Source organism: Sorghum bicolor, chromosome 9 (assembly GCF_000003195.3).
Source record: "Sorghum bicolor cultivar BTx623 chromosome 9, Sorghum_bicolor_NCBIv3, whole genome shotgun sequence".
In the NCBI taxonomy this organism is placed as follows: Eukaryota; Viridiplantae; Streptophyta; class Magnoliopsida; order Poales; family Poaceae; genus Sorghum; species Sorghum bicolor.
The window spans coordinates 50,415,641-50,433,602 of NC_012878.2; the positions used below are offsets into that span (position 1 = coordinate 50,415,641).

General features: G+C 41.9%; 1 protein-coding gene and 1 long non-coding RNA gene across 2 annotated transcripts; one reads left to right on the forward strand and one right to left on the reverse strand.

Moving 5' to 3' along the window:
• On the reverse strand, window positions 738–8,942 carry LOC8077147 (potassium channel AKT2). Its single transcript, XM_021447292.1, has 8 exons — window positions 8,721–8,942; window positions 8,400–8,618; window positions 3,346–3,562; window positions 2,935–3,252; window positions 2,300–2,857; window positions 2,032–2,211; window positions 1,254–1,929; window positions 738–1,155 (listed from the first exon to the last, which is right to left on the reverse strand). Exons 1-8 carry the CDS (start codon window positions 8,921–8,923, stop codon window positions 998–1,000), a joined length of 2,529 nt encoding a protein of 842 aa, XP_021302967.1. The 5' UTR covers window positions 8,924–8,942; the 3' UTR covers window positions 738–997.
• Window positions 16,344–16,864, forward strand: LOC110430038. The gene is made up of 3 exons (XR_002447232.1): window positions 16,344–16,360; window positions 16,564–16,661; window positions 16,751–16,864. It is a non-coding gene; the product is annotated as an uncharacterized LOC110430038 (long non-coding RNA).

Below are 17,962 nucleotides of genomic sequence, written 5' to 3' on the forward strand. Positions count from 1 at the left end.
TGGTCCAGTCGGAGGTTCCTTGGCCTGGCTGCGTTCTCCCGCCATCCTCGGACCCGGGAGGGTCGGAGGCTCCAATCTTTCCTCGCTCGTGGACCTCCGCCGGTGTCTCAGTCCCTGCACACACACTGCGCGACCAGACGAGTTGTCAACATTAGCATTTCCCGTCGAAGGATATCCTCCAACGTTTCAGGCGTCGGAGGTTCCTCAGGTGAAGGATAACCTCCGTCGCTACCAGGGGGAAGGATGCAGCTTTTCCCCAACACAAGCCTAACTCTGTGGTTAGCAGGAACATTATGAGAATCAAATTTTTGTTGAACAGTAAGCTCCCAATCTAAATATGCCTTAGGATCAATATTACCAGCAAAAGAAGGTAGGCTAAATTCAATTTTAACAAAAGAATCATTATTACTATGATTATTACCTCCCATAACCTTACTCTGCTTCATTCAAACTTTGATCACAAGTGAGTAGCAAGGTCAGTAGCAGTAATAATACACAAGTCATTAAAATAGTGCATCTTATCTTAGTAAATAAAAATGTACCAGTGGCCCTCTTTTTGCTTCCTATATACTAGCTTTCTTGAACCAGTGAACCAAGAACCAACCGTTGGTTCCTAAGAGCTTGTTTGGATGCCATTTATTCACCTCAGTCCTTGTGTATTGGTTTAGCTTTGTTTAGAATTTAATTTAAATTTCACACCAACTCACCCCTGTCACATATGGATTGAGGCGGATACATGAGCATCCAAACAAGAGCCCTATATAAAAGAAAAACGTTTCACTAGCTTATACATGCAAGATCAAATGCAGAACCAAAAAACTGCACTTTATATTGATCACCATACTCTTGTACTCTACATTTAGCCTCTAAGTATCTCGGGAGGCACTAAATCACTCGCGCGACATTTCTCACGTTCCCTGAATCAACATACATTCTCTTGGTTGGGTGCACATCTACCGTGTATGACTTGCTACGTTAAAACCTGGATCTACAAATGCTATGACGAAGACAAGTTCATTGTTGCCAGCCGCCTCAGATCTTCTTGGGTGACCACGAACAGCTTGTCGTTGTCCCGGATCACGTCGATGGAGTCAATCTCAGCTCCTTCGTCGTTCACGATCAGCGCCTTCTCCGCATCAACTTTCAATTTCTCACCTGAAGAAAAAGAAAAGTGCGATAGCATACTTCAGCACTTCAATTAATTTGCCACCGCAACTGCAATTGACTGAATGAATTGTGCTTTCTGCGCCTACCGATGATGGCTTTGAATTCTCCCATGGTGGCTTCTCGAAGATTGATCAGCTTGCCAGCTTCAGAGCTGCGGTTTCTGAGGGACGGGTGGCCCTTGTATAAGCTCACCCGAGGCGAGCGCTGGTTGTCCGAGCTTGTGCTCTGTAATCTGCCCGGACGGCTATGCCCCGACGAGCCGCCGTCCGGGACCACCGCCGGCGACGAGTCAACGATGGTTATCGAGTGGCCGAGCTCCCGCTTCTGCAGCAGCTCGCGCAGCTCGGTCGGCGACATTGTTAGCCGCGCGGCGCTGGAGCCGTCGTCGTCAAGGTTTGCCTTGTCCACACTGGCCCCGTTCATGATCAGGAACCTGGCTACGTCGACGTGGCCGTTGGCCATCGCGACGCGCAGCGCGGTGGCGCCGTCGTGGTCCTCCGAGTCCACGTCCAGGCCGAGCTTGAGGAGCTCCCGGAGCGCGTCGAGGTCACCGCGGCGCGCGGCGAGGCACAGGACGTCTCCGCCGGCGTGCGGGTTCGATGCGTGCGCGAACTGGTACAGGATATTGAAGATCTTGTGGTGCCCTGCCGCGATGGCGTTCCACATCGCCGTGTTGCCCTGTGCGTCCTTGATGTTCACGTTGCACGCGTGCTTGAGCAGCACCAGCACGCAGTCCTCGTACCCATTGGACGCCGCTATGTGCTGCAAGTGGCATCGCCAAGAAGAGCGTCCGGATCAAAATGATCGTGCTATGCATGGATGCAGAATCCAGAATGCCTTGAATTCGACTGTATGTTCGCTTACCAGTGCTGTTCTGCCCTTGGCGTCGCCGACGTCGGCGTCCTTCCCTGCCCTGAGGAGGTCCTCGAGTAAGCCGCTGTTTCCCATCGCGGCGACCGTCAGCACATTCGCGTCATCATCGTGCTCGCCAATGTTGTCAATCAGCAAGTCCTCGACATTTATACCATGCATCTCGACATGATGCTGCAACACACACGGAGCACAAGCAAAGCAACGGTTTCAGTGATCACCTCCAGCACAGAGAGCTGCGAGAGGACTGGTAAGTGGTAACCTTGAGGAAGTTCTTGATGACGACGACGCTGTCCTCGGGCCTATTCTGCATGGCCTCCTTGAGGGTGGCCTGCTTCAGCCGCAGCAGCTGGCTCAGCGTCCTCGTCCGGAACGTGAACGCCTGCGCCCGGTCGCTCAGCGCGCTCACCTCGCCGAAGATGTCCCGCGTCCCCAGTGTCGCCTCCACCCGCTCGTCGATGCCGTCGAACAGTATGACCTCCACCTCGCCGGAGACGACGACGTACACGTCGTCCGGAGCCTCGTTCTGCACGATCACCTCCTCCTTGGGCGGGATGTACTCCGGTCTCATCTTGGTGACCAGGGACAGGAGCATTTCTCTTGAGACCCCGTTGAAGAGGTAGACGTCCTTGACGACAGGCACGAAGAGGTGCTCGCAGATGCTCTTGTAGATGGGCTTGGGCAGCTCGTCCAAGAGCTGCTGCTGGTTCAGGTTCTCCACCCTGAACTTGAGGCACATGTGGGCTAGGATCTGCTGCTTCAGCCGCGGCGGCAGGTGGTTCCGGCCGACGAAGCTCGACGCGGCCCTGATGCTGCTCCTCTGCATCCAAATTCCAGATGCAAGTCGATCGTGTCATTCATTTTGCATACATATAGCGAGCATCGAGTAGTGCTTACAAACTCCATGGTGCGGCCAGTGCCCTCGACGACGAGGTTGGTCATGTTGCCGATGAGGTAGGAGGTGAGCCCGAGGTTGAAGAACATGTAGAAGATGTTGAAGATCATCTCGATGGTGTTCCTCGCGCACAGGTCGCCGTAGCCGACGGTGGTCATGGTGGTGATGGACCAATAGATGGCGGTGATATAGCGGATCCCCAGGCTGGCCTGCCGGAAGTTTGGGATCACCGCGCCGATCCACGTCTTCTCCGAGTGCGGGTACCGGTCGGCGATCAGGTAGTACAGGCACCCGGCGCAGTGGACGACGAACAAGGTCACCTGACCGTGCACGCGCGGCGCAGAGCCAAATGGTTCAGAAATCAGAATTCAGTCGTCGGAATTCAGAATTGCATGGTGACAAACCCTACCAACCGCGACGAGGCGCGCGCTGCGGATCCAGAAGTAGCTGAAGCGGATGTCCTTCTCTAGCCTGGTGAAGAACTGGTTGACCCTGCGGAGACGCCACAGGCGTAGGAGGCCCAGCACACTGTACACGGCATCCTCCCTGACCTCGCCGGTGATGAAGTAGGCAAAGGCCTGGAACGGGATCGACGAAGCCACGTCCATGATGAAGAACGTCGATAGGTACCTACGGGCGCAGCACATAACAGCAAAGCTCGCAGCGTCAAATTGCTTGAAGCAATTATTCTGCTTTCCTTTTTCATTTTTGATGGATTTTTTCGTCATATATAAGAGGAAGGATTAATCAATATTCAACCAATGTCATGTTTGAGCATCCAACCACCATCAGGTCTCTCACAAAGAATTATAAAATGGCTGCGAAGAAGGGTGTCAAAATTAGCTAAGGACGGAGAAAAGCACTAGAGGATGTGGTGATGCTAAATGTTGGTGATGCTAAATGTTGGTGCTTGGTTCGATGAGAACATGGGATGTGGGAGTATGGGAGCCACCATAAGAGATAGCTCAGGTGGCACATGCTCTTATGGAAGGATTGATGTTACACTACTACAGAACGAGGCATTGGTCGATGCCCAAAATGGCTAAAAACCTCGGTTTTTTCGGCCCGGGGTTAAAGACCCCTTTAACATCGGTTCGTAACACGAACCGGTGCTAAATGGTTCTGCCTGGTGCTGTCGGGGCAGGGACCCTTTAGCACCAGTGCCACGGGCCGAGGCAAAGCCTTTAGCACCGGTGCTAAATGGTGACCCTTTAGCACCGGTTTTTGCCTTGAACCGGTGCTAAAGGTCCGGTTTATAGGCCGGCTCCCTCCTCCCCTCTGCCCATTTGAAACCGAGAGCACCATTGTTGTTCTTGGAGCTTCTTCTTGCTTGTTCTTTATTTGTTCTTCATCTTCAACGCCCATCGTTGATCTTCTTCGACTCCATCATCGTCTCTTCGTGCTTGGAGGTGACTAACTTCAGCCTTTCTTGTCTTTTTCATGTTGTTTTTGGCTTGTGATGTTCTCATCATTTTTTAGCTCAAATCCACTTTGTTATTTTGAATCATTCACATGAATTACATGAATTAGTATATATATATATATATATATATATATATATATATATATATATATATATATATATATATATATATATATATATATATATATATATATATATCAATCATATTTCATGGTTGACCTAGTATTAATGTAGTTTGCAAGAATGAATTATAGTATCTTTTTATGATCTTAGAAAGTAGGATAGTTCAAATTAATTGGTTTGTTAATATCACTTGATTTATTTTTATTACTACATAATGTCCATTGTATCATACATGTTTACTAGTAAATGTGGAATTTATAATTGTTTAAAAATTGAGTATGGATAGTAGATGGCAACCGTGACCGGGTCTTCAGTCTCTCAACGGGTTCAAAAGCGATATCGTCCTGAACTCCCTCTCATTACTTGTGGCAAGTGTGGGCAGAAGATTTTGATGGAGTACAAAGTGTCGAAAGAGGGAGTAAACAAGGGTCGTATATTCTACAAGTGTCCGGATCGTAATGTGAGTTATTTCCAGACATTTGCTTATATATGTACATATTTTTTTAAATGATATTAATTAAACTTAGATACGCTCAGAGTACGTTACATGTCTCTTTTCATTATCTCCTGAATTATATTGAATAACTTAGATAACTAATACCTTTTTTATTTATTTCAAATTAAAGACGGAATGGTTGAGAGAAAAGATCCTACAACAAGACCGAATCAAAGCTATCCAAGAGACGATAGCAGGATTTCTCCACGACCAAGTGATCAATCCAAACGGCGAGTTTCACTTTAACGGCAACGAAACTCTTAATCCAAACAACGATGATCATTTGTATCGTTTGTAGACATTGGAAGAAAAAACTCTATGTATATATGTGTTACGAATTTTGTACATATAAAACTATATATATATAAAGCTTTTTACATATCTATTTAATTTTTGATGTGGCCTATTCATTTTATTATAGGCAAAGCTTAATTATTAAGCTAAGCCTATAATTTTCATTTATATATGCTTAATATGCGTGTAATATAAATATATTATTGTATCAGCAAAAACATGTATTGAAAAACCTATTATTATATATTATATAAAAATAATAAACAGAACCAAAGAAGTGAACAAAAAAAAGAAACCCTTTAACACCGGTCGGTAATACCAACCGGTGTTAAAGGGTCCTGCAACGTGGCAGCCCTGGCAGGACCCTTTAACATCGGTCGGTATTACCAACCGGTGTTAAAGGGGGGGCTTTAGCCCCGGTTACCTGAACCGGGACTAAAGGGTGGGCCTTTAGTCCCGGAAGGGCAGCATCGGCTCGGGAACCGGGACAACAGGCCCTTCCCGACCGGTGCTAATGGCCGAACGTGTGGCAGTGTTAGCACAAGATGTAGGATGCAATTTGGTGATTATCGAATCCGATTGCATGCAGGTGGTTGGTATTATGAGCGATGAAGGGTTTACAGCTCATTTAACAACGGCTATATATGATGAATGTAATACAATGTGGTTAGGATTCCAGGAGATCTCCATAGAGCACTACAGAAGGAAAACAAACTCATGAAGTGGCAAAGCAAGATTTCTAAAAATTATTTATTTGGGATGATGGTCCCCCTAGCTTTATTGTTGAGCTTCTATCAAATGATGTAACAATTCTTGATCAATAAAGCTTTACCGCTTTGTTTTGTCAAAAAATGTCTTATTTGAGCAAGGGGTCACAGTAATATGTGATATATATGATGGCCCATGGCCAAAAGCCTAAGCCTAAGGCTTTCTTCTGGGTTTCTAATATAATTTGGTTTATATTCCAGACACAATGGGTACCTTTGGCTTATTATATAACTAATATGTAAGGTTTTTTTCTAAAAAAACTAATGTAAGGCACATATGTAACATTTTCTCTATGATTCTTCTTGAAATTAGACATTTTTCTAAATGAACAAGCGGAAGCTCTGCCTTCAATTAAGCGGAAGAGGAAGTTTATGTACAAGAATGCGGTGTAAACCAATGATAGCCGGGAATCATCCTTGCAATCTGCACTCCCGCCAATTACACCATTGGAAACACACAAATAGAAAGGTCCCCTAGAAAAAAACCAAGCAATGCATGCAAATCTAGCGCCCTTCTGTATTCCGAACATTCTTTCCTTGTCTGAAAAATCATAGAAGTATTATTCGCTGATTTATTATGAGAGAAAAAATATTGTTGAATGACTGACATATTTTTTTCTTCAAAAAATGACTGACAGATTCGGCAAATAAGTTCAATTGAATAGGAGATATCAGCATCACTTGTGATTCTTTATTATTAACAATGGGTACAAGGAGTTGTTCGAGACGAAAGAGCACGTGATGAGAGTCGCACACATTAAGTTACTTATTTGACGAGTAATACGTTCATGAAAGTGTAAGATCACCTTTAGAGTGTTCACTTCGGCTCTAGAATGTACTTGTTGCAGAAACGCATCCTACGTTTTCTACCTTAATACAATAATACACAAATCTTTTGTATATTATAGAAAAAACATCGCACATATCCACATGGTCATAGTGTGGGAATTCGGCAGCAGAACCAATAATCTCCAGCAGCACCTATAAGTCTAGAACTACCCTTGCCGTTTTCTGACGGACAGATGCACCGGCAAGAAAGAAAGGAGAGGATGGGAAGGAATGAGGCAGGAGTGGAATGACGCAAGAGTAGTGTTTGGCACAGCTACTACGCTATTATTGCATAGAGGGAACATGCAAGAGTAGTGTTTGGCACAGTCGCTATTTCAGAGATCGAGCAAGGCAACATGCATGGTAGCTCATGTTGGAGTCTTTGTAATCTGCAGTGTGCAGTGTAGCTTTGATCCACTTTCAAAAAGCCAAGGTATTACTATTATCACCTCATAAAACACATGTGTTATATTCAGGTGTTCCAAACATCTCTGTGCTAGGGTCGAATTGTTTTGAAAACATTAAATGATTAACAACTTTGGTAGTTCAGATTGATGATTGTTAGACATTTAATATCTATTTTTCTAAGAGGATCTCTGTTCCATTTTTATTTTAGCTACTATTTTTGCTTTTCCTGTTGATTTGGAGCAGGGGAGGAATAGCTGGTTGGATGCGTGATCAACGGGGCCTTTCTATGTTTAGTTTTCTCCCTAGGTCATAAGTCATAACACATATAGGTTCTCACTGCTATTGTATGGATGGGTGAGTACTGGCTATATTCGTACAGTAATATAACCACAAAAGTTTCATCTGTGCAAAGTGACTCATAATAGTATATTGGCCCACTTTTTTTTTTGCATACTCTTATTGCGTGGAAACCTTTGAGGCTCCCGACCCACTATTTTCTTAATCATACTTCTAGTGCGTTGAAAATTTTGAGTCCCATAGCAACGCACGACATCTACTAGTGTTCAAAGTGTGTAAGATCACCCTTAAGTGTTCACTTCAGCTCTAAAATGTGTTTGTTGCGCAACACATCCTATATATGCTTTCTACCTTTAATACATTGATACACAAATCTTTTGTATATAAGAGAAGAAAACCATCGCACATGCAACATATCCACATGGGAAAAGTGATAATTCGGCAGCCGAACCAATAATGTCCAGCAGCACCTAGAAGTTTAGAACTACCCTTGCCACTTTCTGACTGACAGATGCGCCGGCAAGAAAGAAAAGAGAGGATGGGAAGGAATGAGGAAGGAGCAGAATGATGCAAGAGTAGTGTTTGGCACAGGTACGGTACTCTACACTATATTTCAGAGACAATGGTGATAGTAAATGGCTCATCACAAATGGTTAATCATAAACTTGCTTTTTTTACCACTGTCATCCATGCAAACCAAGCCAGAACGCTACTGTACCTATTACCTACTATACTGACGACGTTGCAATTGCATGTTTGCAACGCAGAGAGATCGATCAAGGGCAACATGCATGCATGGTGACATTGTGTGTGTGCAGGCAGTCGACGTACCTGAAGGTTATCTTCTTCCTGTCGCAGACGAGGAGCTGGGACCTGGGGTCGATGTAGGCGACGAAGAAGGTGAGCACGATGTCGACGGCGAAGAAGAGGTCGACGACGATGTCCGCCACCTCCAGCCCGCCCTTGGGGGACGCGTTCATGAAGGCCACCTCGAACAGGTACACCCACGCCGAGTACGCCACCATGACCACCATCAACGTATCCCACCATCTGAAGATGCATGATCCAGCATCCAAGACGAAGACATGTATGAGCGTCAGATTGACTAGCTAGCTAGATGGCATGCCTGACGAACGACCGTCGATGCATCACCTGTATCTGGAGTCGAGCGGCGAGATGACCCACTTGTCCGACCCACCATTATTGGGGCTTTGGCCGGCGGACGGCCCGCCGAGCGGCGGGAGGATGACCTTGGACAGGTTCCGGAGGTTGAAGGAGCCGGATCTCGAGCCCGTGCCCGTGCCGGAGCCGCCGCCGGCGCTGCCCGTGCTCTGAAAGCTCGAGTTTTTCTTCATGACGTACGGTCGTACGCAATGCTAGCTGCTTCCTACTCTAGCTTAGCAACTAGTGGTCAGTAGACTAGTACTATATATAGGATGCGCGCGCAGCTCGTGGTGTGCTGCAGCCTGCTCGACGCCTGGACGGGGGATTACCACGAAGAAAAGATTACATGGACCGGACGAGAAAGGCCAAAGGATATACGTCACCTTTTGTCACGCCCCAGCTGCGGCGAGTTCCGATCCGGCGGCGACCCACGCTGGCCTCTAGGAAGGCCGCGCCCAAGGTGGCACTTTCTTATAAAAAAAAGGACACGGCCAGCAGGGGTGTGGATTTGTAGAGAGAACGGCCGATGGTTGTGGTTGGGAATTCACGGCGACTTTCATGTGGCGGAGCTAGGATTTGAAACTTGCTACTTCTACAAAGTCGAATCTATAGACTTAAAATATAGCTAATTACACTACAAGTCAGCAACTTTAAACCAAATTTTGCTTTCTAAAATATAAATTTCTAATTGAAATGCCAGTTTTTTACATGTTTTGAGCTCAAAAGTGTGAAAATACTATATATTATAGCATTATACATTTATATATATAAGTATATATACATATTTATATAAAAATATACCAAAATAGTTGGGTATTCCCGGGAATATAGGGGAATACCCCTAAATCCTCCCATGCTTTCAGGCATTGTAACGTATGAAATGTTCATGGATGTATCCGTCTAATAAAAATCTGGCAAAATCTTTTTGCCGCCTTTCAAAAAAAATGTTCATGGATGTGGACATGTGCTTGGGGTCAATGCAAGCGGCAAGCCTACTTGTCTGCCTCCGGCGCCAAGCATACAGCCATGCTGGTTTGTGTGTGTTACTCGCTCAGGACCTTTTGGATTGGAGTTTCGCCCTTTCGAATTCATTGCTGAATGGCGACAGTCAGACAGTGCAGTGCTAATCGGCAGGGGGTGTAGTCTCTAGGCAAATGCAGCACTGCTCCTCCGGGCATCATGCATGTTTATCACATTTTCCGCGATTCTATCGCAGCACAATTAGCCAATCAAAACTGATCTTTTTTTTTTACCCCCACCTACTTCAGGCGTGTATAATCTGAACGTTTCGTCCTTAATTAGGTAAGTCGTCATCATCGTCAAGCACAACCACCCTCTATCGGCTTCATACTAATACTGTGAAAAAAACTCTACCCAATTTACAGAGCTATAGATTTCGCTGTCAGATATGCAGTATAAACATTAATCTGCAATGTTAGAAGGAATGGATATGAGGTTCACCCTATACGGCAAAAAAAATGACGCCAAAAAATCTGATAAAAAAAAACAACGCCTAAAAAGTATTATCTGAAATAATAAAAAATATACGGCAAAAAAACACCATAAAAAAACACCGTTCCAAATCCGATCCCTGCGTCCGCCCCACCGCCGCATTATTACAGCAAAAAAAAAAACGACACCCAACAATCCGATCTAAATAAAAACATATATACGGTAAAACACAACCACCGCCCCAAATACGATCCGAAGTACAAGCACAAATACGGCAAAAAAAACATTATGGTAAAAGCGTTTCCAAAAAAGAAGCATATATGGCAAAAAAAATTGAAAACAAACTCTTAGACGGCAAAAAAAAACATTATAGTAAAAAAGGTTTATGAAAAAGAAGCATATATGACAAAAAAGCATTTCAAAAATAAACTCTTACACATCGAAAATTATATACAGCAAAAAAACGTTTTCAAAATAAACTCTTTCGCATTCAAAATCATATAAAGACTGATTACAGGCCGATGAAACAAATGAGGCACATATTCCAACAGAGGACACAGGTATTGCTCGACAGTGACAAAAGGTGTCAATAAAATCTCTCCCTACAAAAATAAATTAATCTCTTAAAAATCAGATAAAATAGTTTTTGAAAAGATCGAGATTGGGGGTGAATGGGGCTAATTCTAAAATTTAAAGCGGTAATTAAAACCTATTAGCCCATCTTCACCCTTAGGTATCTAAAAAGTGTGTTTCGTAGTGATTTTATTGAGGTAAAAGTTTTGCATCCTAGGTTCTAATTCTATTCTAACGTGACAATTTTAGGAATGTGAGAGTCGTCACTCCCCACTAGTCCTCGTTGGAGCATCCGTGCAAGGGTATGGCTCCCTCTTGATCCAGGCAAAGATCAAGTGCTCTATACGGGCTGATTTTTCATCGCTCCAACGCGGTGAATCGCTCAAAACCGCTCACAAGATGAGTTGGGTTATCCACAAGCTCCGCCAGATAATCACCAAGCTCCCAATCACCACCAAACCATCTAATTAATGACGATCACCAAGAGTAACAAGCACAAACTCTCACTTGACCACAACAAGCCTAATGAGAAGGGTGTATGCACACTTGCTACTCCCTATGCACTAATGAGGTCCTTAATCATGGATTATCAAATCTCAATCATTCTCTTGTACTCCCTTGCACTCAAATGGATGCTTCAGCTGATCAAATGGGCAAGAGAGATGCGTTGGACGAGTAGGAGTTGTATTTATAGGCCATGCCTTCAAATCCAACCGTTACCCTCCAAAACAGCACCTGTCGGGGTCGCCGGACACTCCGACAACAGGCATCGAACGTGTCTGACACGTTCAAATCAAGTGCAGGTATAGTTGAGCGTTAGGGGCGCATTGGACTCTGGCTAGCATCTAATGCTTACTCACCTGACACGTCTGACGCCCATGGGAGTGAGCTCAAACATCCCTGCATAGCGTTCGGTGCTAAGTTCAGCGTCCGATGCTAAACCCTAGCAGCGTCCGACGTGTTGCAAAGATCTGTCTTCGCTATAGTGCACATGGCAGAGCATCCTACGACTCAGTGTCGACGCATCTGACGCACACTTTTTGTCTGGCTGCGCACGCGTTACAAAGGTCGGGCGCTGTGCTCGTTTCACTTCCAATTCAGTTTCTTTATGAACCCAGACAACTTTAACCAATCTTATGGACAAAGTGAAGCTACCTAGTGCTAAGTTTGATAAGTGTGCATCACACCTAAACATTAGACTCACCTAGGTCAAGCAGCTCATTTACACCCCCTTAATAGTACGAGCAAAGGAAAAACAAAGTCCTAACGACTAATCCGAACATCACTCAACTTCTTTCGACGTTCACAACTAACCGTCCTTAACCTTGTCATTTATCCTTTGAAAAACAGAAACAATTTCCATCTATAAGCGGCATGAAAACTATATTTCCTTAGATTTTCATTACCATGACCCAACTCTCTGATGTTTCTGCAAAACACATCAACAGTTGTCATCAATCATTGAAATCCATTTTAGAGGCCTAGATGCTTTCAGTTTTAATAATAAAAGAAGTTTAACTAAAGTAATCATAAGCAAATAACAATTCGCTCAAATTTGACTTAGATAGATGTGGTAAACACAGGTGTACACCATAAATGGAATTAATTGATTTCAACTAATCATGTAAAGATCATTATTCATCTTTCACTCGACACGTGTTCGTGTTCTACCCGGTTCTGATACAAAGACCAAATCTATATATGTATCAGCGTCCGATACACTGGCGGAGCCACCGCCCGGCCACCCCGGGCGGCCGGCCGGGCTCCTCGTCAAAATGTAAAAGAATTCTTCTTTATATTTATATAAAATTCTATGATTTTATAGTTAAATTTTTTTGCTTAATGAGAATTGTCCGGGCTCATGAAATTTTCTAGCTTCGCCAATGGTCCGATACGAAGTCTTAAAAGCTCACGCATTCATGTCCTACCCGATTCCAATACAAAGACAAAATCTACATGTGCGCATCTAGTATAAAGTCCTCGTAGCTCACACATTCACGTCCAAATACTAAGATTCACTCAAAAAAATTTGAACACCGAACAACGCATGGGTATTTATCTAGTAAATTTAAAACAAAACAAAGAGTACAAGTAGATATGACTCCGTTATCAACTATAACATACATACTCTTTTTGGGGAACTATAACATAATAATATAAATACGAAAAATCTGTATGTTGCCCGGGCATTTTTTTGTTCTGCGTCACTCGGTTTTATGGTCGTCCGATGCTTCCCTCAAGCTGATCTGATCCGTCCGTCTTTCTGTACTGTTTGCTTTGTGGGTCCCATTTGTCAGCTGCTACTGTTTGGATTTTTGGGAACCGCGCCTTTATGTGTTCCGTTTCATTTCAGTTTCGCATCCGCAGCCTTATCTTCATTTGTCTGGTGGCTGTGGCGATTCGAGACGACGCGGTGGTGACCCGAGGCGACAAGCTAGGGTTCGTCTTTTCTCCTTCGATTTCTCCCTTTTCCCTCCGTCGATCTGTTGAAGTAAGTTGTCTGGCGGCGTAATAAGGCTATCTCTTTCATTTTTATCTATTTGTTTGGTGTTTTTCTGCGTTTCCGTATGGGCTTGGAGATCTGATTTGGTAGTTGATCTAATGCTAGTAGTTGATCTAGTTGATCTATTGCTGGTAGTTGGATTGTGATCTCACGTGAGATAGTTGTTTGTTTTTTATTTCGTTGATTTGGTAATCGATTGAGGACTCTGACGCTTTTTGTTATTTCTCGGTTTTTTGTATGGATGATGCGATTGCCATGTCGATGCAAGCTCGATTTTTTCCGTGGGGATGCTGGATCTACTTTATTAGGTATGTGTATTTGTTTATTTTTGTTGTGATGTGGTATTTTTAGTTGATACTGTCTGTATACTGCTGTGAATTATAGTATATATGTGTTGATTGTTCCATATATTATAGCTTTGTTAAATCTAAAGCTGTTATTTGTTATTTGTTGTAGTAGTATTGGGTAGTTTTATAAGTTGTCTGATGTACTGTTATTTGGGTTGTGCTTTTGGTAGGGTGTAAAATTTTTGTAGTGGTCTCAGACTGCTAATATGATGATCTATTTATGATTTTTATTACAGCTTTGTTAAATCTAAAGCTGTTATTTGTTATTTGTTATAGTAGTATTGGGTAGTTTTATAAGTTGTCTGATGTACTATTATTTGGGTTGTGCTTTTGGTAGGGTGTAATATTTTTGTAGTGGTCTTAGACTGCTAATATGATGATATACTTTTATCTATGCAATTTCAGTGGATTTTATCCCTGATTCTTCCGTCCTATTATTTAAAGTTTTGTATGCTCTTGTTATTTATTGTAGTCTCAGACTAGATTTCAGTGGTCTCAGACTAGATTTTGTTAATTGTTATAAGTTTATACAGGATGTGCATGCTATATAGAGTGCTATAAACTTTAGGGTTTTTTCTGAGTTCCTAGATTTCTTTGTTTTATACAGTAGTATTGCTTATTTGATTTTTGATATAGTTTTTTGGTTAAATGCTATCTGTAGATGGATACAAGATCAAGAAAAAAGCGTCGAGTTGTTGATTTTTCTTCTCAAGATGATCTTGATGATCATGCTGATAGTCAAAGTGAAGATCTCATGTGTGGTCAATTTTATGATGATGATGCTTTTATTGATAAGTCAAGTTCTGATGTTGATATGTTTTCAGAGGTTAGTTTTTTTATTATTATGGTTTTGTTTCTATATGTTTAGGGGTTTTTGCAACATGTCGATTTACTTTTTTTATTTATATCTCTATTTTTAGGAATCGTCATCTGGGAGTTCAGCTGCTAGAAATTTCAATAAAAATTTGTATCAACAATGTCTGAAGGATGTAAGTATGTTTTTACCTTTATTTCCTAATTAGTTGTTGTTTTTATTTTCTAACTTTATTCATCTTTTTCAGTATAAGCGTATCAATGCAATGAGGCGTAAATTGAGTTTGGCAATGCAAGCTCAGGTATGATGTTTGTTTTTTAACCTTTTTATTCATTTATATTTCAAGTCTTGTAGATTTTTATATTATGCACTTCTCTGTTCTTAGTCCAAGAAAAAGAGACCTAGTTCGCGGAGCTCTGAAGCTTTTACTAGGCAGTCTATTAGTAAATTTGCTGCTGTTGTTTCTTCAATGTCCGAGGATCATAAAGCTGTTGTTAGGAGATATGGTTTCGGATCTCTTCTGCTTTTTTACAAGTGTTTTGTTCCTAAGAAGTTTAGCAAGTGGTTGGCTTCTCTTGTTGAGTCCAAGTACGGTGATCTTATTGTTCAAGGGAAGGTTATCTCATTGACTGCTCAGTCTGTTAATCATGTTCTTGGTATTCCTGTTGGTGGGACTCCTTTTCCTTCTAACTACTCTACTGGTAAAGATTATGTTCTATTAAAGATTGGCAAAACTACCTTGCCACAAGTATCCTTTTTTGTTGATAAACTGAAAGCTGCTGATCTGAATGACGAAGAACTATTGGTCTGTTTCTTGGTTGTTGCTCTGCATTGTTTTTTGTGCTCCAACTCCAACATTGTTCCTAGCCCCCGCTATCTTGGTGTTTTTGAAGACATTGAGCATATCAATTCTTATGACTGGTCGGGTTTTGTTCTCCGTTGGTTGCTTGATGGTGTCAAGAATTTCAACAAAGGAAATAAAGCTTCTGAAAAACATTGTGGAACTCTTGCTGGTTGCATGTTCTATCTTGCTGTAAGTATATGTTGTTTTTTGAGTATTTTCTTATTTATTTATTATTTGTGTTTTAAATCAGAATGATTGTTTTTCCCATTTTAATTATGTTTTTTGCATTGTTTTTCAAGGTTTTTTATTTGGATCACGTGGATTTCTCTCATCGTCGTTTGCCTGATTCTTTTCCTCGAATTGATGTTTGGAAGCAAAACATGATCAGAGATTTTTTTGATCTTGATCTAAGATCAGGTTCTGTTTATGGTATGAGGCCTCTTCTTGATTTTGAAAAGACATGCTATCACAAGGTATGGTTTTCTTATTATATTCTCTCTTTTTTTATGTTCTGGTTTTTTAATTTTTTTTAGGCCATGAGTGTTGACCCAGAATTAATTCGTGAAGAATTTGATGATGTTGATTTCCTGTCTAAACTTGAACAAGCATGTGGCTGTGAAGTGCCTGATAGTTTGAAATGTTCTGTGTTGAATGTGGTTGAAGAACATTGTAAGAGTTGTATTTCTCCTATTCCTGTTGACTTGGTTTCTCTAGGTGCTCTACCTGATGACTTGAAGAAGTTATTTTCAAAGTTGATGAATCATGTGTATTCATTTAAACAAAAGTCTCAAGAATTAATTGTTAAAGTGTTGAAAGAATTTGCTGACTATGAAAGTTCATCTAATCGGAATAGTCCTTCTCATGAGCTACGATCTATGTCAGAAAACATGAATGTTGTTCCTGAAATGATAGATCCTGAGGTATTCCTTTTTTATTTTTTTTTTCTTTTATCATTGTTTATTTTTGTTTTAAGAATATTTTTTGTTTGATTTCGATATTTGTAGATTATTGTTGAGACAGTTGAAAGAGGTGCTTCTTTGGCAAAGGATCCCAGTAAAGCTGCTGTAGATGTTGGATCTGGATCTTGTTCTAAGCGTGAGTTTACTTCACTTTATATCCATTATTTCTGATTGTTTAATATTTTAAAATTGTCTGATTTTATTCTTTATTATTTTTTCTAGGTGACAATCTTAATTTTCATTTAGATGGTTCCCAAAAAGATATTTCACAGCCTTATGATCGTAGTTTTAAAATTGCTCGTCGAGATGCTGTTGTTGGAAAATCTTCTTCTCTTGCAGTCCCTTTACCTGATCTTGGTGATGTAATTCCTGTTGTCAAAGATGATGATATTGATCCAAAAGTTGATCCGATTAAAATGTCATCTCATTATGTTACTGTAAGTTAGCTTTTTGTTTTGATATGATTTGTTCATCTATTAATTATTGCTTTGTATTATTTTTTAAAAATATTTTATATTTGTTTCAGACTCCTATTGTTATGCAGACTCTTCCATTTTCTGATGATGACTCTCCTCACATAACCCCTAATTTGTCTAAGAAGTTGCCTCCTACCTATCAGTTGAATTCATCCTCTAAGGCTGGTTGCTGTCACACCCGATTTTAAGAACAAAACCGGATATGCACCATATGTGAGTTTTAGAAGACAAACCTCCCATATAGCTACAAATAAGGGGTAATATCAAAGGACAACGCAAAAATTATATAGCGTAGATAATAAATTAGAAACAACCTTGGGCAGCAAATACGGAAGAGAACTCCAAACTTCGGGTGTTAACCTCACTCTACAGGATCCAACTGACTGGTTGATCACAAGCCCAAAACTTCTCCTGAGGTGTGGGGGAGATAGCAAGAGTGAGTTCAAGACGAACTCCGCAAGTATAACAACTAGATTGTATAGATCCCACAATCTCATGATCAATGTGACATAAATAATATAGAGCATTAAACAATAATCAATGAGTTTCTTAACACAAGATTCATCACCCTTAATGCAAGAGTTCCCAAGGCCGCTCGTGACCGTGAGCACGGCTAGTATACCAGTTTTTAACACTCTGCAGAGGTTGTACATCTTTACCCATGAGTCATGATTTACCCTTTCGCCTGAGGTGATCAGCCTCGTAACCCACTACCAAGGTAGGTCGGCAGGGATCACTATGAAGTCTTTCAAAGGTTCGTCTAACAAGTTAGGGTCGTTTGGTTTCGGTAGTCAGTCCGTGTGATTCTACCACTCGCAAGGAATCCACGGTCTGCTATCCCCCATTTGCGCCACACGGGTAACCTCTAACAAGCTAGAAAAATTACTCATACTTGACTAATGCCAGAGCCATTATAGCCCTCATGGTTGCACTTTCATCCCGGTTATCACTTACGAATAAATCCTCAAGTTGCTAAAAAGTCATTATTATCATTTGTTGCTTTATATCAATCTAGTCACAAGATCATGGTCATAGAATTAAAACCCAAATGCTATACTTGCCTTGATCCAATTGCTCCTGCTGGTCCTGCTGATCTTACTTGCTTCCAAGGCTCTGATCTTGATCATCGAAGTAATGCCCACTGACTAAACTCGGTCACCAAACATCAACACACAAGCAATCAGAGACAGACATACACGAAGCAAACAAGATTACAATTAGAACAGTACACCAGCAGTAAATAAATCTAAATAAAAGCTTTC

What these genes read in the sequence shown, in the direction of transcription:
- LOC8077147 (XM_021447292.1), bottom strand. Translation starts at nt 8,923, where the DNA reads ATGAAGAAAAACTCGAGCTTTCAGAGCACGGGCAGCGCCGGCGGCGGC. An exon ending in CTGGCCGCACCATGGAGTTT is followed by an intron (nt 2,858 to 2,934) that starts GTAAGCACTACT and finishes ATTTGGATGCAG; the next exon opens with AGGAGCAGCATCAGGGCCGC. An exon ending in CCAAGGGCAGAACAGCACTG is followed by an intron (nt 1,930 to 2,031) that starts GTAAGCGAACAT and finishes TGCCACTTGCAG; the next exon opens with CACATAGCGGCGTCCAATGG.